At 52.3% G+C, this 20,327-nt stretch overlaps 1 protein-coding gene across 13 annotated transcripts; it reads left to right on the top strand.

Annotated features, from left to right (window-relative positions):
* Nucleotides 1-2,895: 2,895 nt before the first annotated feature.
* On the top strand, nt 2,896-19,891 carry Tnnt3 (troponin T3, fast skeletal type). Of its 13 annotated transcripts, none has more exons than XM_032891374.1 (17): nt 2,896-2,993; nt 5,781-5,815; nt 5,998-6,011; nt 6,962-6,979; nt 8,216-8,233; nt 8,416-8,430; nt 9,457-9,468; nt 9,677-9,691; nt 12,502-12,520; nt 14,796-14,841; nt 15,422-15,538; nt 15,630-15,707; nt 15,928-16,041; nt 16,150-16,259; nt 16,370-16,460; nt 18,187-18,227; nt 19,653-19,891. In XM_032891374.1, the coding sequence occupies exons 2-17, from the start codon at nt 5,799-5,801 to the stop codon at nt 19,705-19,707; spliced, it is 780 nt and encodes a 259-aa protein (XP_032747265.1). In that variant the 5' UTR covers nt 2,896-2,993; nt 5,781-5,798; the 3' UTR covers nt 19,708-19,891. The 13 variants fall into 13 exon arrangements, with proteins under 13 accessions (XP_032747265.1, XP_032747266.1, XP_032747273.1 ...); XM_032891375.1 differs by lacking the exon at nt 18,187-18,227 and adding an exon at nt 17,521-17,561; XM_032891376.1 differs by lacking the exons at nt 2,896-2,993; nt 18,187-18,227 and adding exons at nt 11,912-11,950; nt 17,521-17,561 and having other exon boundaries at nt 5,799-5,815.
* The last annotated feature ends 436 nt before the right edge of the window (nt 19,892-20,327 follow it).

Raw genomic sequence — 20,327 nt, 5'->3', positions numbered from 1 at the left:
GATCAAGCCCTACTCTGCTCAAACAGGAGCTTCTCTCTGGACAGAGGACACTCCGGCCCTTCCTACTCAAATGAGGTGGTGACCAGGAGCAGCAGGTAGGAGCTGCTTCAAGGTCCATAACAGGACGGGGAACAAGACTCTCGCACAGGACCAAAATGGGCATGCCAGGTGACAGAGGACAAAGCGTTTATTGCACCATGCTCCCCTGACTCTCCCAGCCTCTCTCTTTGGCCTCAAGAGGAGGGTGCAAGGTGTGCCTCAGATGTGGCATCTTCCTTCTGCTGTAACACTGCCCACCCTGCCAGAGACACAAGGACGCTGCCCTTCCATCTTTCCGCCAGCCTCCTGAAAGGCCCAATAGCTGATGCTTCTTTCTCCAGGCCCTGCTTAAAGTAAAGGCCCACTTCACTTTAGAATTCGGGAAGTGCCCTAATACCTGCAGAGCCAGCCAATCAGTGTGTTTTTAGAACCAGGAGGTACTGTCATAGAGACAGCTGCTGCCACCCAGATCACAATGGCTGAGTCCCAAGTGCCATGTCAGCCAATACTATCCTGGGCTTGGCAGAGCCAGCCACAGTGGGTCAAGTAGGGGCGCTGGGTGAGGCTCAGGGTCCAGGGGCTCCTCCACTCCCAGTCTGCCAGACTGAGTGGCCTCTGAAAACCCCACTATTCCAGGAGTCAACTGTATAGGCCACTGGAGTCAAGACACTTGAAGGACAGGCTCCTCGCAACCTCCTCTGTCCTTTAGGCTCTGTCAAAGTCAGATGTTCACCAACTTTGAGGGATCCCCCACAACTACTCTGCAAAGCCACTGCCTCTCAGTCTCCCGGATAGAATTCCATACCCTATCCAACAGACTTTGTCCCCTACCTCCACCAGGGGCTCCGGTCTTCTTCCAGATTCCCAGGGAGCCTCTTGTCCTATTTCCTCTCCCCACCAAGCCCCAGCCAAGCCAAGTAGGACCTGTTGTATATTACCTTGCATGTGTTACCTGCTCAAGTCTTTGGTGGCCGGCAATAGCTGATCCAGCAGTGCCCACTCTATGCTGTCCCGCTGTACCTTGGGCCTGTTCCCCTGAGGAGGAGGTGACTGTTACTCAAAATAAGACCTGCCTGGTCTCTCTGACCTCACTGAAAGCGTATGCCAAAGGCTTCTGAAGTGGGCAGCCACCCTCCCCTGCTGGCCATGAGGAGCCACTACAGAGATGGTAACATACCCACCTATAGACCTCTAAGGCCCCTATTCCTCTCAGACAAGAGCTTCTGGATTCAGGGGTTCAACAACCACAGACTGGACTAAATCCCCCATGTCTGCTCTCTGTGTTCTTCAGCTGAGTGATATGCTTGGTCTCAGTAGCACCAGATGAGAAGAGAGGCTGACCTAACCACAGAAGAGATTTAGAGTCCCTTTGGCACTAGTGCAGAGCTTCATAAACTCTACATGACCCTCAAGGCCAGATTGAGCTGGGCGTCCACACTATTTGGAGCTCACTGAACCCTATCTATCCAATGGTGTAGATGGGTATGGAGGGAAGCATAGGTTCTGGCCAAGAAGGTTGAGGTAGCGCAGCAACTCCAGGGACCTCTAAGGGGCAGGTGCTTAGAACAGAGGAGAGCAAGAGAGAAGCTCTGTTCTGTGAGCCAGCAGGCTAGAAGACTGGCCCCACTCTGCTTTGGACCACAAGTTGGATGGATCTTGTATGCCTCTAGCATTCTATGGCCCTGTCCCTAACATGTAGGAGATGGGTAGTGGGTCCATCCAAACCTTCCAGAACCTCTCTTAAGATTCAGCTAAGACTGGGATATTATGAACCTCCTGCTGGTCATCCTGATGTCTCTAACCTTAGGATGTGAAAGGACCAGAGCCCTGTCTGTGTTCCCTAGGGTTCACCTACCATTACTTTACACTTCACATTGGCTTTTTTCCCTGAACTGAACAGATCCATGGACCCCACCAGCCATGTCCAACTCATGGGGTCTGGGAGGGTTGAGAGAGTGAATGGCAAATTCCAGTTCATCTCTTGCTACATGATGCTTCAGTTTCCCTAGAGATTATCTGGGCACACAAGGCCCAGGAGAGGTGTCCATGGTTGGATGGTGCCCCCTGGAGTCTTGAAGAAAGAAAAGCCAGGCACTTGGCCAGGTCTGTTCATGACCAGGTCTGCTCAGCAGGGCCCATGTCCCTGGACAGAGATATGACCTCCAGGTCTCCACAACTTAGTATGGAGCCCCCAGACCAATAAAGGGTCCAAACATTGCCTAGCCTTCCCCAGTCTCTGAAGAAGGTGGACAACCATGGATAAAATTTAGGTCATCATTTCTCCTATCTTCTCATATGACGTGTTCTAGTGATGTGTACTTGAAAAATAGACCTGGCCTCTAAGGGGTTGTGTATGACATGGGCCAGGGACTCAGGGTTCTTCATTCTGTGGGTATCTTAAGCTGTCTCTATGATGGAGAAATAGGGCAGAGCTTCAGGGGGTACCACATAGAGTACACCTATCTTGAACAAAGTACCCACTTCTACAAGCCACCTTGGGCAGAGAAACAGGGGACCAAAGAACTCAAAACCCAGGCTCTGATGACCCCTCCCCAACAGCCTGACTCAAGAACAACCTTGGTCTAGACCCAATGCTTTCCTCCTCTCTCAGCCCATCAAGCATGTGCCCATTGCTGAGGGGGAGGGTGGGTAAAAATAGCAGCTGACACCTTTCTGGAACAGTTGGGGACCTTGCCTCCTCCTCCAGGCATGTCTCCCCCATCCTTGCCTCCTTGGGCCTCCTCCTCTGGGGCATTCCTATACTTGGTCAGGGGCCTGCTTGGGCACACCCTCCCCCTTCCCATGCCCCGTGCCCCAGCCACCCATCTGCTGGCCAATGGGCTGCCAGAGAAGATCAGATGTCACTATAACATGAAGGGGTGAGGCCGTTGGACAGTGCCTGCTGCTGGTCCTGTCCACAAGGAGCCCCCAACCTTTCTCAGACTCAACTGCAGGTGGGTATGGATGGGAACAGCCTGCCTAGGAGTGGGTGATTGTGTCCGGGCTTGGCTGTTTAGCATATAAGGATTCAGTGGGTCCTGTGCCTCTTGCTGTGTTATATGTTGATGACTAGAATCATGGCGCTTGAGAACTTGGGATGACATAGAAGACCTTACTCTAAACCAGAATAGAAAGGCATGCAAAGCAGGAAGGAGTGGGGCTCCTGGGTGACTCAGAACTTAGGAGCCCTCCTAACGTATGATCTACGGAGAAGTGAAGAGGGTGAGATAAGGATCAAATCAAGGGACATTGTCCAGAGCTCTGAGGACTGCCTGCAGCTGCCTGCCTGGCAGCCGGCTGGAGCCACTCTGGGACTCTGAAAGAACGACCTTAGAAAAAGAATGTGATTTCAGCTCATCCCGGGAGCCCCGGGAGCTGGATCCATTTTGCAGATAGGCTTATCTCCTCACCCTAGGTAGAAACTCCAGTGAGAGGTATCTGTGAGCCCCTGGGGCGGATTCCTAAGGTTCAGGTGAAGACAATCAGGAGCCAAGCTGAAGCCGGACAGGGAATGAAAGGCCCTGGGCCTAAGCAGGAAGCTCATATCTGATCGTGTGGCTGGGAAAACAGGTGGGCCCGAGCCCTCCAGGCCCCCGCCTTTGTTAAGTCTCCAGGCTGGGATTCCTGACTTCCTGAGTTTGAGCTTTCTAGAATGTCCTTGGGAATCCTTGGAGGAGATGGGACCAAGCAAGGTTGGTCAGAGGAGACTAGGCCCAAAGTGGGAAGTGACAAGGGTCTTTCTTATAGCAAGTGAGTGAAGGACCCCTTACCCCTTTTTGGGCTTTGTCACCTTTGAAGGAAGGGACCTTGGCATGGATCCCCAAGGAAACTGACCTCACAGGCTATTTTCATGCACCCTCTTCTAAGGCCAGAATTCCCTATAGAACAACTGTTTTCAGTCTCTGTTGTTTGTTGTTTATCGGTCATCCCGTCCCATCCCTGACACCCCACCTCTGCCTCTCCCTAATTTACAGGGATGTTGAAATGGGGGTGGGGAGGCACAGATATGCTCAAGTGGGCCTTCAGGACCTCTATAGAAGACCAGGAACCTCAGTTTCCCAACCTCAAACAAGGGCATTGCTACCTCACTTTGGAAGGGTGCAAGGCTGTCCTTGCTGGATGGATGCCCGTAGGAGCCAGGAGGGGAGCCAAGATGGCTGGGTTGTTCTCAGTATCCTGCCCACTTGCCATCTTGGGTTTCAGGACAGAGGAGTCTTGCTAATTTTGATGCCTATTTTTGGACACTTCAGCTGCCACTGGCTCCTTATAAACGCATGACACCACACATACACACACACACTACCCCTCCCTCCACTGCTGGCACAACACCCCACACACACACTACCCCCTCCCTCCATTGCTGACAGGTGTGTGGGTCCAGTGGAAACCAGAGGTAGCAAAACCTCAGCTCAACTGCTCCACCCCACCGGCCTTCCCACCCCACAGAGTGCCCCTGTTGGAGGGGGGGAGTGCAGAAGACAGTAAAGAAGGCAGTTAGAAGGACTGGTAGAGATCAGAGCAGAACAAGAAGATGGGGCAGCTCTGGCCGGGTGGCTTACTTATGGTTGGTGAAGTCTACACAGAGGCTCTGGGAGAGGCAGGGCTGAGCCTGGTGCTTGGCCACGGGCCTCCCAGGTATCTGTGGGTTAATTTTGCAGGAAGTTTCAGTTGTTCTGGGAAAGCTAATGTTATCAACAGGGCTTAGAAACAGCTCCCACCTTAGCATCAGGCTGCTGGTGCATTTTTAGCCACTGAACAAGTTTTCTTATGTGCTCCCTGGGGACACCAAAGCTATTGTCTTCAAGTCAGCTGTGCTGTGTTTTTATGACCTTTGTTTGTCAAACCCTGAGTCAACATTCTGATACAGTTCTTTGAAGGTTCCCAGGCCCCAGACACTGTAGGCATGTACAATGACCAATTCACAGGAACCAAGTTCTCTCTCTCTCTGTAGCCATCATGCCTGAGCCTGTGCATCCAGTCCCAGATGTAGGTGCTAGGAGACCTGAAGCTCTGTTAGCTCAATCCATTCGGCACATGGCTGTCAAGCTCAGGCTTCCCACAGAGAAGTTTCTCAGACTCACCTCTGTGAGTCCAGTCCCCATGTCCTACCCCTGTGAGTTCAGTCTCCAAATATTTCACAGGAATGGGAGATAGAGACTGAACGTTTATGGGCTCTGTAATTTGAAGGGGTAGCTCAGAGGATTTCAGAGAACACAAAAAAGGACCCCAAAAGGGGCTTGAACTTCTAAGGCAAATATGAGGCACAGTAGGAAGTTTGAGCTCACTCAGGGAAGAAGAGCTGGCAGACAGAATATCTATACCCTTGAAGTTGGGCTCAGCCCTTTTAGGGTGGTTCCCTGGCCAGAGGCCATCAATTCAGACAAGCAAGGATGTCCCCAGATCCAGAGGGTCCTGAAGCTCTTACCCACAACCTGTGACTGTCTCTGCCATTTTTGGATGGCATTCCGTGAAAATGCTGGTGACAGGGGGCATCTGGCCAGGGTTGGATGTACATGACAACCTTCCCACGGCTGATCAGCTATGGAGTCTAAGTCCCAGGCTGGAGCCAGGAAGAGGAGAAGGGGGATCGGAGTTGTAGGGAGAAAGGTCAATTAGGGGGATCCTCAACTGCAGTCTCTGAACATTCCCTCTAGGCCCCCATCTCTGAGAGCCTGCTTTTGTGAGGCTTCCAAACCAAGGCAACTCCTAAACTGTCCCTTTTGTTGATGTTCCCTCTCCAGACACAACCCACCGCCACCATGTCTGACGAGGAAACGTGAGTACCCTGCTGTGTGGTCACCTCTCTTGCTGGTGGAATGGGACCCCTGGCACCTACAGACATCTGCCTCAAGTCAACAGTTCAAACTCATCTCTCTCTCTCTCTCTCTCTCTCTCTCTCTCTCTCTCTCTCTCTCTCTCTCTCTCTCTCTCTCACCACTACCCCCTCCACCATGACAGTGAACAAGTTGAGGGTAAGTATCTTCTCTATTTTCTCTCTATGTACTTCCATCTCTAGACAGAAGAGTCGCTCTTGTTGTGGGAGGCGAACTTTGACTATGGACCCAATGGGGACCCATTGCCCAAGAGTCCCTGACCAGCTAGATCAGTCATTGAGCTTCAGAGACATCTCTCTCCCAAACAACCTTGAATCTCTGGCTTACTTTTTTTCCTGTGGTGCTCACACCTTGACCTGCCCCAAACCTGTATACCTTCGTGTCTGTGAAGCCCTGAGAACTCGAGTCTGGGTGGGCAGCTTCCCTGTCCTTGTCACCTTTGGTCGCTCACATGGCCATAGCAGGACATGAAATCTAGAGACATCCAATGTCTCCCTTGTGGCTGAAATGTCTTCCCCTCTAAGGCCACAAAGCCTCTGTGTTCGTGTGTGTGTGTGTGTGTGTGTGTGTGTGTGTGTGTGTGTGTGTGTGCGCGTGCGCGTGTTTTCAGATGTGCTACACATGTGTTCATACGTGTGGGCCAGAGATCAACCTTGGATGTCCTTTCTCAGGAACTCTCCTCCTTGCCTTTTGAGATGGGGGCGGGGGGTCGGGTCCTCTCTCACTGAACCTGAAGCTTGGTGATTAGTCTAGGCTGGCTGGCCAGCAAGCCCCTGTGTGTCCTCCTGTCTTTGCCTCCTCGGCACTGGAATTATAAGAGTGTGTAACCACACTTGGCCTTTTATTTGAATCCTGGTATCTGACTCAGGTCTTCGTGCTTACATAGCAAGCACTTTGCTGACTGACCATCTCCCCAAGCTACCACAAAGCATCTCTGGGCCGAAGATCCCAAACCTGATTGATCCCTAGCTAGTACAAGTACCAGCTGTCTACAGTCAGAGCAGGCGGATGTGTCCTTCAAACGTCTCACCCCCTCCAGTCCTATCTCTGCTAACTCGGCTCCTTTCTTTTGTTCTATTCTAATGCAGAACAATACGAAGAGGAAGGTAACTCAGGAAGTCAGAGGCCTCTCAAAGCCCATCCTTGGGAAGGCCTTGGGGCATCCTCCCTGAGCTGACAATTAACAGTTTACTCCCTTCCTCATGGTTGCACTATTAACCATCATCACTCATCATTAATTAACTGTTATTGATTAATAATGCCATTATTTAATTAATGGTCAATGGCTTGATCATTAATTAAACCATTAATCCGCTATCTCTTCGGTGGATTAATAGACACTCATTAACCACTCACACATGCCCTGTGGTCACTGTGTCCATGGTGTGTGAAGTGGGGTGTGTTTCTGGCCATTAAAACTCATTCATTAATAACAAAGGTCTTGACCTCATGCACTATAACCCCTCAGAGTCACTGTAGCTTCTCTTTTAGTCTCCTTATCTGTCTCTCTAGCGCTTTCTCTATCTTTCTTTGTCTCCGTCGTCTTCCTCTACTTCTTTGTCTTTATCCTTTTCTCTCTCTCTGCCTTTCTTAGCATCTCTCCTTCACTGTACCCTTGGGCTGCCAGAGACCCCTCCCTGGCTCTGTCGTGCCTGGGCAGGTGTGGGCGGGCAAAACCTTGAGTCTTGGTGCACCTGGGAGCAGCCCAGCACAGCAGTTCCCAGGCCTGACAAGCTGTCTGCTCCTGGCACCTGCTCAGCTTAGGAGACTTCACGCGACTCACCAGACAGGCCATCCTGCAAAGGCTGCTGGGTGCTGTGTTTTCAAAATATTTTGAAAATACCTGCTACCTTAACAACCTGAGCAAACATCTTGCTGTCAGAAGAGGGAAAGGCTGGTTTCTGAGTGAGAGGTGGCCCTGGGGGCTGCCCTTCCCTAGGGTTGGCCATAAGGGTCTTGTTTTCTCAAAGCCTCTTGACCTACATTCATTCTGGGCAGCTAGATGGGACCACCTAGGTCAGAAATGGTTAAACACAAGAGCTTCACCCAGATCCTCACTCCCATACCCTATAGAATAGAATTACAAACACCAGACATGGGATGTAGGGTATAGAGGGCAAGGCCTGAGGAAGGTACAAACTCAGTACCCCACAGGGACATTGGTGGATGATGCTTAAGGGTCCCGGTTCACTGTGGCTAGCCGCTGTGGGCCAAGCATGGGAATCTGACCTGCTCATCCTGCTTGGCCCAGGAGAACCCAGGAAAGCCCCTGTTTCTAATGTCTGCCCTTGTTCATTCTCTTCCCTACATGCTATCTCTCTGTCACCTTTGCTCATCCTCAGAGGAGGCCCAGGAGGAAGGTGAGTTGGCTTAGGACTTGACCCCCACTTGCCCTTGCCCTCTAATGGTGAATTTGGTGTAACCTTCCCTCTTACAGGGCTGACTTCAGCCTCAGTCTCTAAGGGCCTGCCGTGTGCTCCTTTCTAATCCTATCCTTTCTCCTCCCTGCCACCCTGCACTCCCTGGCATTCCTCGGCCGCAGAAGTCCAGGAGGAAGGTATGAGGATACAGGACTTCTGGTCCCCATGTGGAGCCCAGGGTCTGGCTGGAGCCATGTGGTGTGGGGAAGGGGGCAGGAAAGCAAGGTGGCGCCAGCCAACCAAGGGGCCCCCCATGTGGCCCCACATAACCCACTAACCATGGCCAACGCTTGACCAAAGAGAATGAGAATTCCAAGAAGCCCCACAAACTGTACAGCTGCCCCAAATTTTGCCAACTGTTTCCAAAGCTAGAGGGGGTAGCCTAGTACAGGAGTGATGGGAGAGACTATCGAGCCAGGTGTGGGTTGAGTCTCCTTCTCCCAGAGAAGTCAGTGAAATCCAATGGTGATGACTGAGACCTTTGCTACGCCAGATCCACCAAGCCAAATGTCCAAAGAGCTCAGGTCATTAGGAAGAGATGCAGGACTAGCCAGAGGCCCTGCTTCAAGGCCTGATGTGAGGACAGACCACAGCCTGCTCCCTAGTCAATTTCTCTAGCCAGTCGTGTCCCCCATCAACCCAATCACAGGCTTCATCTCAACCCTCTTTAGGGGTTATACCATGCAGAGGTCCAAGGAAAGGGCTTTAGCACCTCGCTCTGGGATGGCAAGAAAAGAAGTATTTGGAATAGACTCTGCTCCCCTTGGGTACCAGAGCCTCCAAGTAGGCTTCAACTCTAGATTGGGGCCCAGCTGAGGGCAAACAGGAGGTGGGAAGGTGAGGGAAGGAACTAAATGACACGCTGCAACAAAAGCAAGAACCAGATTCCCAACCCTCAGCTCGGTTTCCCTACTTGTGAGGCAGGACAGGTTGGGGGTGAGTTTTGTTCTCTTCAGCCCCTCCTATTCCCAAGTTCTGAGCCGGGGCCCCAGAATCTGGGCTATGGGATTGAGGGTGTCGTGACCCCAAGCTAACTCTAACAGTATCTTGCTCGCTCCCTGCACGTATCCCACCCCTCGGTGACCGGCTGTTTCCTTTTAACCTGGATCCCTTCTCTGACCTCTGACCTGTGGTTTTGCCTCTTGTTCCGTGGCCCTCCTTAGCCCCCGAACCAGGTATGTGACGTGACTTCAATGCCACATGACATATGTGGCCATGTGGGGGTGTGTGCAGGAGCCAGCCGAAAAGGAACAAGAGGGTGCCGTGTAACTCACCCATCTCTGCTATACACCTGTTTGTCCCTCTCCCTCTCTCCCACACTGCCTTGCACTCATTCATTCTCTCTCCTCCCTCCCTCTCTCCTCCCCTGGTGCTGCTCCACAGAGGAAGTCCAAGAAGGTAGGTCCAGGTCCACCTCACAGCTATGGCCTTCCCCTCCTCCCTCACCCCTCTCTGATTAACTGTCTCTCACTCCCTTACCAATGCACCCACTACCAACTAAGCCCTGCTGGCCTCTGGGCTGAGGACAGTACAGAATGGGGAAGCTAGCCTAACCTCCTGGGCTCGGTGGCAGACAGTCTCAGTCACAGCACTTAAGGACAAGGAGCAACAAGGCTCTTCTTGTGCCTCCGTCAGGAAGACTGAATGGGGCGTGTGGGCTGCCCTGGGTCTTCAGAGTCAGTCTTACTTAGGAAGATGGTGGTAGAGATTCATGGGGACCCTCTGTGACCTCATCAGGATATGTAGAGCAAAGCAAAGAGGCTGGATAGGTAGCCTCCAACCTACCCCAGATAGCAAGCCAGAGGGAGGAAAGTAAGGAGGGGTGAGTCTGAAGGGAGGGTGGAGGGGCAAGTGGGGTGAAGCAGTCAGGCTGAGGCCCAAGGTGGGGATGTCAGAGACCTGGAACAGCCAGGGGCCATGCATGCGAACAGGCAATCAGTCAGATCCCAGCATCCCATCCTGCTGCCTGGGCCTGAGCCAGACACACCCGTCAAGCAGAATTGACGGGGCTGGGGGAGGGGGGCTGTCAGCCTAGCAGCAGGGCTGGTTACACTGGGGAAGGGAGGAGGGGCTGGACTCAGGGAACCCATTTCAGCCCCTCCGTTCACATGCTGACAGGCTCCTGGTGGCTGGGCCTGAAAGGAAGCACCTGGATAGGAGCATGCTAGGAGAGGGCCGCAGGGATGTTCTCAGGCCACACATCTGAGGTTGCCAGGCCTCCCTGAGACTAGAACTGAGACTTATTGGCAGACAAATGGACAGACAGAAGGGTGGAGAGACAGAGCACAGGGGGAAGCCTTACCTTGCCATTATGCAGCTGCCTCGCATACAACTCTTGGGAGCACCCCATCCTTCCCTGTCCCCAGAATGTCATGAGGGTAGGGTGAGCCCATCAGTCCCTCACTTCCTCCCCAGGCCACTCCCCTGGACCTCATGCAGGCGAAGGCTCTGCAGCTCTCCACTGCTCCCTGGACGGCCACTCCTAAGATGTTAGGCAAGAGTGGTATCAGGTTCTCCTGTAGATCTAAGCTGCCTATTCAACACACTTTGGTTGTTAAGTAACCATATGTCTTTCAGAGGGGTAAGAACTAGGTCTTCCAGAAGGGCGCTGGTCAGAACATGCAGCAAGACCCCCCACCCACAAGGTGGATGGGGCTTGTTGGCTCCTGGCTAAGTACAAATGTACTAGGAGTCCCAGATGCTTCCCTGTCAGGCTTCACCATTTTCCAGGCAGACAGAATGCACATGTGTCAGTGGCCTTGCTTCTGCTAAAGCCAGCGCAGGGCTAATGGACAGTGCAAGGAAGGGTGATGGTGAGCAGCCATGGTCAATACCGGTCCCAACCTCTGCTGGAGTGGGTCACACTCAGAGGAAGTAGCCTTTCCTCAGAACAACCGGCCTAGCAAGGCTCAAAAGGAAGGGAAGAAGAGAGGCCCCACCAAAATGCATGGGAAAAAGCCTCTTGGAGGTCAGAGGGCAGGTTCCCAGGATCAGGAGGCCCTGTCCTAGGGCTGAACCTGTCAAAGCTCACAGATATGGATGAGCCAGGAAATATTTTTGGATCCCAGGCAGGATCTATGAACAAAGACTTCGACAAAGAGTTTGAAATGAAGTGACTGTCACAACCATAGTATATGCCCAGGTACAAGAGTAGGTGGGAGAAGGCAACGGAAGATTCCATGACCGCTGGAAGGTAGAGAACAGCCTCAGGATCTTCCCAGTGGGAAACCTAGCTCCAGTCCCCATGCTGTCTCCTCAGAGCCCAGCCTCCTTGCCCAGCATGCACAAAGCCCTGGGTTCAGTTACCAGTGCTGCATAGACCAGGTGTGGCAGAGCAGACCCCTCATCACAGCACTTGGGAGGTGGAGGCAGGAGGACCAGGAATTCAAAGTCATCCTTAGCTACACTGAGAGTTAGAGGCCAGCCTGGACAGCAAGCTTCCACGAATAGGATGAAGCCTATGGGAAGGTGTAGGAGCTGCCCTGCCACTCCCAGGCACGGGGCTCTGTGCGTGCCTGCCTCTGCTGTTCCGTGTGGCCACCGCTGCTGTGTGGCCTCTGCACTTCTGCAGCCGCGTGGCTTTTTTCTTGCATGTGTGCTTTCGCCCACACCATGAAGATGCTGTCGCCGAGGAGGAGCGGGAGGAGGACGAGGAAGGTAAGGCCTGCCAGCCGCTGTTGCAGCCCCCTGCTCCACCTGCACAGGCCTCTGGCAAGAAGGACCAACAGTCCAGTGTCTGTGTTGTCAACTCTCCAGCCCTCTTACTCTATCTGTCCATGTCTGTCTGTCTTCCTTTTCTCCCTGGCACGGGACCTCAGGGACAAGGTGCTAAGGCTTTATGTGCAGCCGCCATGGAGTTAGGGGGCTAAGGCCAGGCTTCTGTCACTTAGAAGCAGGTGGTTGGTTGGTCAGTAAAGACAAGCCAGCCTCTCAGATGTTAGAAACCTGTCCTCTAGGCCTCTTGTCTTCTGACCTTCCCTCCCTCCCAGCCCTCTAGGGACACACATGTCTTGTTGTGGTTTTTCCCGTTCTTGCCTTCATGCCCACACCCTAAGTCCTTCCTAGAGCCCTTAGGGGATTTTGTAGGCATGGTGCTTCTGAGAAGGAGGGTGGCCTGGGTGGGCTGAGTAGAAGCCTGTGGCAGGGAGGTTCATCCTACCTTACCTGATCTCTTTTTCTTCCTCTTCCCATGCTGGCTGTCATGATAGAGGAGAAACCAAGACCCAAGTAAGTGTGGAATCCAGGTAGAGCTATGTGGGAATGCCAGGACAGGGTAGGTTGGGCAGTCCAGGCCTGTTTTAGAAGAAAAGCTCAACTGGCAGAGGATAATGGGGACTATCGTTGGCAGTGGAAATGAATAGAAAGACAGTAGGTTGGGATTCTTTCCCATCAGCCAGTGCAGTCAAGGAGGAGGCCACTGGCCACAGGCTAAAGCTCAGAATTGAGACTGAAGGCACCACATATCTGCTCTGCCTTAGTACGCTGGGAGACTGCCCAGGTCTCCAGATAGGTTTGTTTTTAATTTTTTAAAAATGGGCTTGAGAGGCGAGGATCTCCCACTTCAGATGAGACCCCACTCTGGATGGACCCCTCCAAAAGAACAGAGCTGAGCCCCTTTGAGCCACTCTGCAGAGAGGTAGATGAATCCACAACCTTCCATGTGCCGTTCCTTCTGTCCCTTTGAGCCTCTCTGCTGGTCCCCCTCTCTGAGCCAGGTTGAACTTTTGGCACTTACCCCTCATTCCCTCCCCATCCCCCAGAGAAGAATGGAGCTAGGTGAAGCGTGCGGCTGGCCCACACTCCTCCCTTGAATGCTGTTTTAAATCAAGTTCACATAAAGTAATGCAGGATTCTGAGATAGTTTCTCATCTTAGAAAAATTATTTATGTTCTCAATATGAAAATAAAACACCTCATTAAGAAAATTTGGAAAATACATAAAAGTCAAATGAAGGGGAAAAAAATCCATCCATAATTCTCCCACTCACCCACCAGCCAGACTGCGGAAAAGACCAGGGAGGGGAAAAAAGATCTTTATTTCTTCCTGTTCTTTTTCTACATGAAGTTCTTGGAAAATAAAGAACTTGACTATGTTTTTTCAAGCACGGGACTGTCTATACAGCCTTGAATTCTGCTTTTAAAAAAATTTAGCACTATTCATAAGTATTTTTCCATGTTTTTACATAGTCTTCTTAAATATTTTGAATGGCCACATAATATTCCATCAATTGGACAAACCATAATTTTCCTAACCATTCCCCGATCACAGGCTTCCCCCAATATTTTACAATCATAAATAACGCTGGGCAGAAATCATTTTCCATCTTGAGGGCTATTTGCCTAGGCCACATTCCCAGAACTGGAATTACTGGGTCAAAGAAGACCAATGCTCTGAAGACTTTGACATTCACTGCCAAGTTGCTTTCCACCAGGGCCCAGCCAAGGCGGTCTCCTACGTGGGCTGGGAGCAGTCTTGTGTCCCACACCCTCCGCGCCCAAAGGCGGGAACGGGCGTCTGCCCCTCACTCGTTGATGAACAGCCAACCGCATCTCATGGTTGTTTGTCTTCGCATGCCTCTGATGGTACCACCACTAACCGTCCATGTTTGTTAACTGGTCGTCTTTCTTTGCAAGTTAGTGGCTTGTGCCCCTCGCTCGTTTATCTCATGGCCGACACGTCTCCGTGTTTGCTTAATCGTCCGTTTACTCAGGGATATAAATCTTCTCTGTATTTGCTGAAAAGGTTTTTTTTTTTTTTTTTGGTCTGGATATTTTCCCCCTCTGCGTTTCAATTTTTGCTCTTTTTTTCCCCCCACATACATAAGTTTTTCATTTGCACAACATCATCTGTACAGCTTTCCCTTGGAGGGAACTTTGGGGCTTCAGAGCTTAGAAAAATCCCTTCCCTCTCCAGGTTTTGATCGCTATTCAGCTCCCCTTTCTTCTGTGGCCTGCTTCTAAAAGCCGCGGTTGTCTGGGCTCTCTGCTCCATCTGGAATGTGTTGGCAGGAGGAGGGGGTCGCTCGGCCAGCGGGCTGGGGGCTCCTTTTCCCCTTACAGGCTCTCGTTCATTTGGGCGCTCACAAAGATTAAAAGTGTTCAGAGCCACAGAACAGGTCTTGCCCCAGAAGCTGATGCCAGTCACTGCCCCTGGAGGACCTGTGGTAGCCACCCTGCCTTCTGTTAGGACCTGGCTACATTTGTTTATGTGTCTGAGAAAGGTGGCATGAAGCAGTGAGTAAAACAGAGGTGGACACAAGCGGGGTGATACCTTCTAGGAAAGGACAAACTACTCCTGGGGTAGGGGTAGGGGACATGGGTTAGAAACCCAAGAACAAAGGGTCAGGCAAAGCTTCTTTAGCTAAGACATACATGCTCTGTTGGGTGCCAGGGGTGCAAGAAAGAGAAGGAGGGCCAGCCTAGATTCGAGTCTGGCTGGGCTCCTCTGTGGGATGGTCCCAGTTGTCCCTGCTTATGAAACAACTTCTGTGTCTCTTCCCCAGACTTACTGCTCCTAAGATCCCGGAAGGGGAGAAAGTAGACTTCGATGTAAGTTTGTGGGACCCAGATCACCCTCACCCCAAACTCTAGCCTTTGAACTTTGGGCTAGGCTTCAGGTCTTCTCAAGCCACCATACCCAAGGCAGCCCAACTCTAGGCCACACTCCCCTAATTCACTCCTAGATCCCAGGAAGTCAACATCCCTTCCCACTCCCCCCATTCATTCTTGTACCCACAAATCCATCCACTCATCTACCTATCCCTTCTCTCAACTGTCTCTCATTTAGCCACCGATTCATCTGTCCATTTATTTGTTCAAGCACTCATCCACGTATGCAGCAAGTTAGTCTCACAGTTTCCTCTCTACCAGGCCCAAGAGGCTATCTCTGAGGATGACAGAGCCAAGTCTGAGCCAGGTCACCTCAAGAATGGTGCTGGCTTCATGATTAGCTAGGGTCTAGATTCCTCTATGGGAAGGGCACTATCTTGACCCCGTGGTTCAGGCCACACTGAGCCTCACTCAGGAAGGCAGCAGTTGTAGGGAACCTGGCAGAAGGTATCCCTAGCTGGAGGTGGGTCCCAGGCTGGCAAGAAAGGGTAGAAACTTTTCTCTCGCCTCCCCACCCCAGGATATCCAGAAGAAGCGTCAGAACAAGGACCTCATGGAGCTCCAGGCCCTCATTGACAGCCACTTTGAAGCTAGAAAGAAAGAAGAAGAGGAGCTAATTGCACTTAAGGAAAGAATTGTGAGTGCTGCTGCCCTGGGAAGCTGCTGGGTACTCCACAGGGACTGGGCATGACAGGGAAGGGCTGACCAGTTTGGCCTCTTGGCTGCAGGAAAAGCGCCGTGCAGAGAGGGCTGAGCAGCAAAGGATTCGCGCTGAGAAGGAGCGGGAGCGCCAGAACAGACTGGCGGTAAGGACTATGTCTGCGGCCTCCAAGCCTGTGTAGCCAGAAAAGCACAGGGTCTTAGACATTCCTTTTACTGGGTCCTCTGTTAGGGCCAACAATCAGAGCTACCAGGTTAATATTTCTTGCTCTAGAGAAACCCTGAAAAAAAGAGCAGCTTCCTTCCAGGAGCCTGCTCAAAGAACAGCCCCTGAGGATCTTGGGGGTGGGGGTGGGGTCTCCACAGGAGGAGAAGGCCAGAAGAGAGGAGGAAGATGCCAAGAGGAGAGCTGAAGATGACTTGAAGAAGAAAAAGGCTCTGTCCTCGATGGGTGCCAACTACAGCAGCTACCTGGCCAAGGTAAGGAACACACTCTCAGAGCCCTGAAGGACGGCCTTCAAGTGGGGCTGGTGTTTGTCTCACCTACCTTTCTGAGACTGGGCCCTTCATCGCCTTTCCCCTCCCTAGGCTGACCAGAAGAGAGGCAAGAAACAGACAGCCCGGGAAATGAAAAAGAAGATTCTTGCTGAAAGGCGCAAACCTCTGAACATTGACCATCTTAGTGATGATAAGCTGAGGTGGGGGAGCCATGCAAAATGCTCTCTGTGGTTGCTGGAAGAGGAAGCAGGGTCCTGGGCTCTGCCTTTCTAGCTTCACCCCATCAAACCTCCTCTTTTCCGTCTTCCAGGGACAAGGCCAAGGAACTCTGGGATACCTTGTACCAACTGGAGACTGACAAGTTTGAATTTGGGGAGAAGCTGAAACGTCAGAAATATGATGTGAGTCCAGACATCTCTAGTTCTTGGGTCTGCAGAGTCTTACTCTCTCGAGGGGGGTCAACTCTCCACCCATATCCCAGTCATACTCTGGTCCTGCCTTTGCCTTGAGACCTGGCTCCACTAAGCCCAGCAGGGACCACTGCTGGAGACTGTCCTTCAGGGCAGGCCCTGATCCATCAGCCTGGGCCCTGCATCTGAATTGGCCAGCGCTGTAGCTGGAACTGTTATGTGTTCTCAAACTCTTGAGGTCCCCATGACATCTGGTTTTTCAGGGAAGACAAGCACATAACTAGGGTGACTCATACACTCATCTGAAACTGAAAAGGAGGGTTTAGTACTGTGTCTCTTGGGGGCTGGGGGAGGGTCAGGGCATCTAGAATGGGGTTGCAACCTTCAAAGGTATTGAGGGCAAGGTCAGGGACTGATGAAATGGGGCAGGGCCTTCTTTGGGGGATGAGGTAGAAACAAGCTTGTTCCTACACACCATGGAAGCAGGGAAGAGCACCTGTCCTGGTGCCTTACTGTGCTTAGGGTAAATGCAAACACCTTGGATTCACTGGCAAATCAGTGCTGTCCTTCTCTCCTGTCTCTCCAGTGCTCAGTGAGGAGAGAGGTAGGAACTCATGCACGAGCATTCCCATAGCCATCAAGATAGACAATCTATGAGTCCTATCTCCTTCTTCCAACCTCTGGGTAGATGAGCTAAAACTGTCTTGCAACTTCTGGGTAGATGACAGGACTTAGCTGCTCAACTTTGAAGAGCCTTGGTCTCCACACCTCCATCAATGGCATCCCCCTCCCCCAGAAAGAGATCCATCCCTCAGCCTCAAGGCTACCCGAGAAACTAGTTCAAAGAAGGCTCCACCCAGCAGAAACCAGGCCATTCTTTTCAGCAGCAGTAGCTGGGTCAGGAACCCATAACCTCCAGATACACTCTGCCAGTATCTGATCTCTTGGGTTCAAAGAGTCTGCCTGCTCATCAGAAGACTGGCCCGATACCTATCAGGGCCTCGAAGCCTCAGCTGCCCACCCAACCTGGTAACCATCTTGATTTTTCTAGATCATGACTGTCCGGGCCAGAGTGGAGATGCTGGCCAAGTTGTGAGTAGGCAGAGCCTGCTATAGGCCAGGCTTGTGGGTGTGCAATGCTCAGCTAGCATCTCGCATGGCAAAGACTTGGGTTGTTGAGGATGCTGGTGGCAAAGGGCCTTTCCCTCCTGCCCCAGCTCCTCCCTCCTGACTTCAGCTGGTGGCTATGAGGCCAGGCTGATGCCCTTGTTGGCAGATAAGAAAGGAAGGCCCTTGCCTTCCCAGAGACCTCTGGGCCACCAAGTCAGGAGCAGGCAACATGGACCAAGGAGCAGGAAAGTCAGGATCAGGAGTCAGTGGTGGAACTTAGAGAGGTCTAAAGGCCTTACCTCCACCCTGTCCCTTGCGCCTGCCTGCATCCTGCCACAGCCACAAGGTAAGTGGCCAGCTGGGAGCTGCTGTGTGTGGTAGCTAGAGAGAGCAAGTCAAGACACAGCCCAAGGACAAACAACAGTGCCCTCTCCAAAGGAGCCAGGATACAGTAAGGAAAATGGTACAGGAGGCTGTGTCCCTGCATTGAGAATACCACGGGGATGCCACAGTTGGCCTGCCCTGTGGTGGAGACATGTGTCCCCTGGCCAGTGCTCGGCTGGGCTTCCGGGATCCCTGTCACAGTAAGTCACCTGTGTTGTTACAGATTACCACCCTCAGGAGCCGCATTGACCAAGCCCAGAAGCAGTAAGTAGCCCAGCCCATTCTTGCTCTGTGCTGGGCCTAGAGTCCCCGGGGCCAGTCACCTGCAACCCTACGTAGGACCTAGACATTTTAGCCAGTTCCTGAACGAGGGTTCCTGGTAGCTGGCCCTAAGCAGAGCAATAACAAGACTAACTGGGTCCCAGGACCCACTGGCTCCTTCCTCTCCTGCATGTAGGAGGTGCCAGATGGGGTTTGTTAGTGATATATCTCCCCTCTGTGATGTGCTAACCAGTAGGGAGCCTGTAACAGAGTGTGGTAATGAGTATCTGCAATCTCAATGCCTCTCCAGAGTTGGAAACAGGATCAAGGCCAGCCTGGGCTACTTGAAGCCCTATCTCAATTAACAACAACAATAACAACAAAAGAGGTGGCGTGAGGGTATAGCTCAGAAGGTAGAGTATGTGTCCAGCATGCACAAGGCCTCTTAGTTGGATCTCAGTACCTTAGTCGGAGCACATTCATAATCCCAGAACTTTGTGAGTGAGGCAGAGGCAGGAGGATCAGAAGTTCAAGATAGGATGTGGAGTAAGTCTCAAGGCCAGCTTGGGATACAGAAGATGGGAGGAGAAGGGGACATTGTGGAGAAAGGATGAATGAATAAACAAATTGACCGTCCATACAAAGAATCAGATCCCACAGGATTCCAGGACCTGTTGCAACAGTGACCCCCTTACCAGGTTCTTATAATGCTAGGAGTCTGATGCTGAGCCTGGACATGGGGTTGTCACACAAAATCGAGTGGAGGTGCTTAGACTTCCTGTTTCTTGGGATTTCTCCCTCCTTCCATACTACCAGGAAGGGACTATTGGCTCACGGCTCTCTTGGGAAGGTTGGAGGGTCATGGCAGGCTGGCTTGATGAAATGCTATGTGCACATGGGTGTACACATGTGTCAGGATGCTCAGGAAGACCTGTGAGACCACATCGCCAGCCCAAGATCCCACTGGGGTAGCTCCAGAGCTCATGTACCTTTATCCTCCTGCCAGCCCGGAGCCTCACACAGCACTTACCCTGCTTCCAGCCTGCTGGGGTACAGAGGTGCTCAAATAATGTAAGGGGTCCTTACATCCTGGGACTGGCTATCCTTAACTGCCATCCTGAAAGGCACAGGCTTTTCAAAAACATGACTTTTCAAAGCTAGGATGGCATGGGTCTGTCTGCAGCAGTCCCCCTGGCTAAAGCAGGAGGACGGAAGGTGAGCCCAGGTAACCCGCTAACACTGACCTAACCACACTAGTGTCCAGGCCCTGTCGGGCCTACTGCAGGTGAGTCAGCTCCCACTGCTCAGTCTGGCACGAGGTGTGTGCACTTGAAGTGGAGGCAACAGCTTGGGGAGACAGGAACTGAAGGTCTCCACTAGCTAGCTGGACCATCTGACCCTTAAGCCCAATTTGCTTCCCATTTGCAGCAGCAAGAAGGCCGGTGCCACAGCCAAGGGCAAAGTCGGCGGGCGCTGGAAGTAAACGAGCCAAGAGGTGCCCCGCAGCAGAGACCATCAACCCTGACTCCTGCCAGGGTCCCTTATTCCAGCTCTGTATTCTCCAACCCTCAGGCCCAGGCATTTTTGGGAACTCAGGGCCTACCCTGCTGCAATGTCCTCGCCCTCTGGGGTCTAGAAATAAAGTTATCAGACTCCCCTCTACTGTCTATGTGTTGTGTTATCATGCACAGGGGACCTGGAGAGGTTGGGAGGTAGTGCTGCAGGACAGGAGCACCATGGGAGCGCGCCTCAGAACAGCCCCGGGAAAACTCGAGGTGTCTTACTGCTATTAGCAACTGCGGCAAACTGCACACGGTGTTGCACCCCAATGCCCCTGCAGAACTTGGTCTGCAGCCGTTTTTGTCAGAGACTTTTTATTCCTAGGCCCTCTTTGTCCCCATCCCCAGAACAAGCCCTCCATGTTAGAAAGCTGCCTGAGCAGCCCAAAAACAGCACTGTTTAAAGAAGAAACAGCCCAGCCTCGGGAGGGTTAGGGAGGAAGGCTGGCTGCCTGGAGACGTTGCAGACACCCCGAAAGGGGGGGAGGCGAGGGGAGCTCCAGCTAGCACATCAAGGGGGGAGAGGAATGCAGGAAAGCACGTT

This window comes from Rattus rattus, chromosome 2 (assembly GCF_011064425.1).
Source record: "Rattus rattus isolate New Zealand chromosome 2, Rrattus_CSIRO_v1, whole genome shotgun sequence".
Classification (NCBI taxonomy): domain Eukaryota; kingdom Metazoa; phylum Chordata; class Mammalia; order Rodentia; family Muridae; genus Rattus; species Rattus rattus.
This window is presented reverse-complemented; position numbering and strand designations above follow the sequence as displayed.

Bases quoted from the DNA above. Each gene is read 5' to 3' on its own strand.
- Tnnt3 (XM_032891376.1), top strand. The intron at 15,539-15,629 runs GTGAGTGCTGCT...TCTTGGCTGCAG, and splicing joins TTGCACTTAAGGAAAGAATT to GAAAAGCGCCGTGCAGAGAG. The intron at 15,708-15,927 runs GTAAGGACTATG...GGGTCTCCACAG, and splicing joins AGCGCCAGAACAGACTGGCG to GAGGAGAAGGCCAGAAGAGA.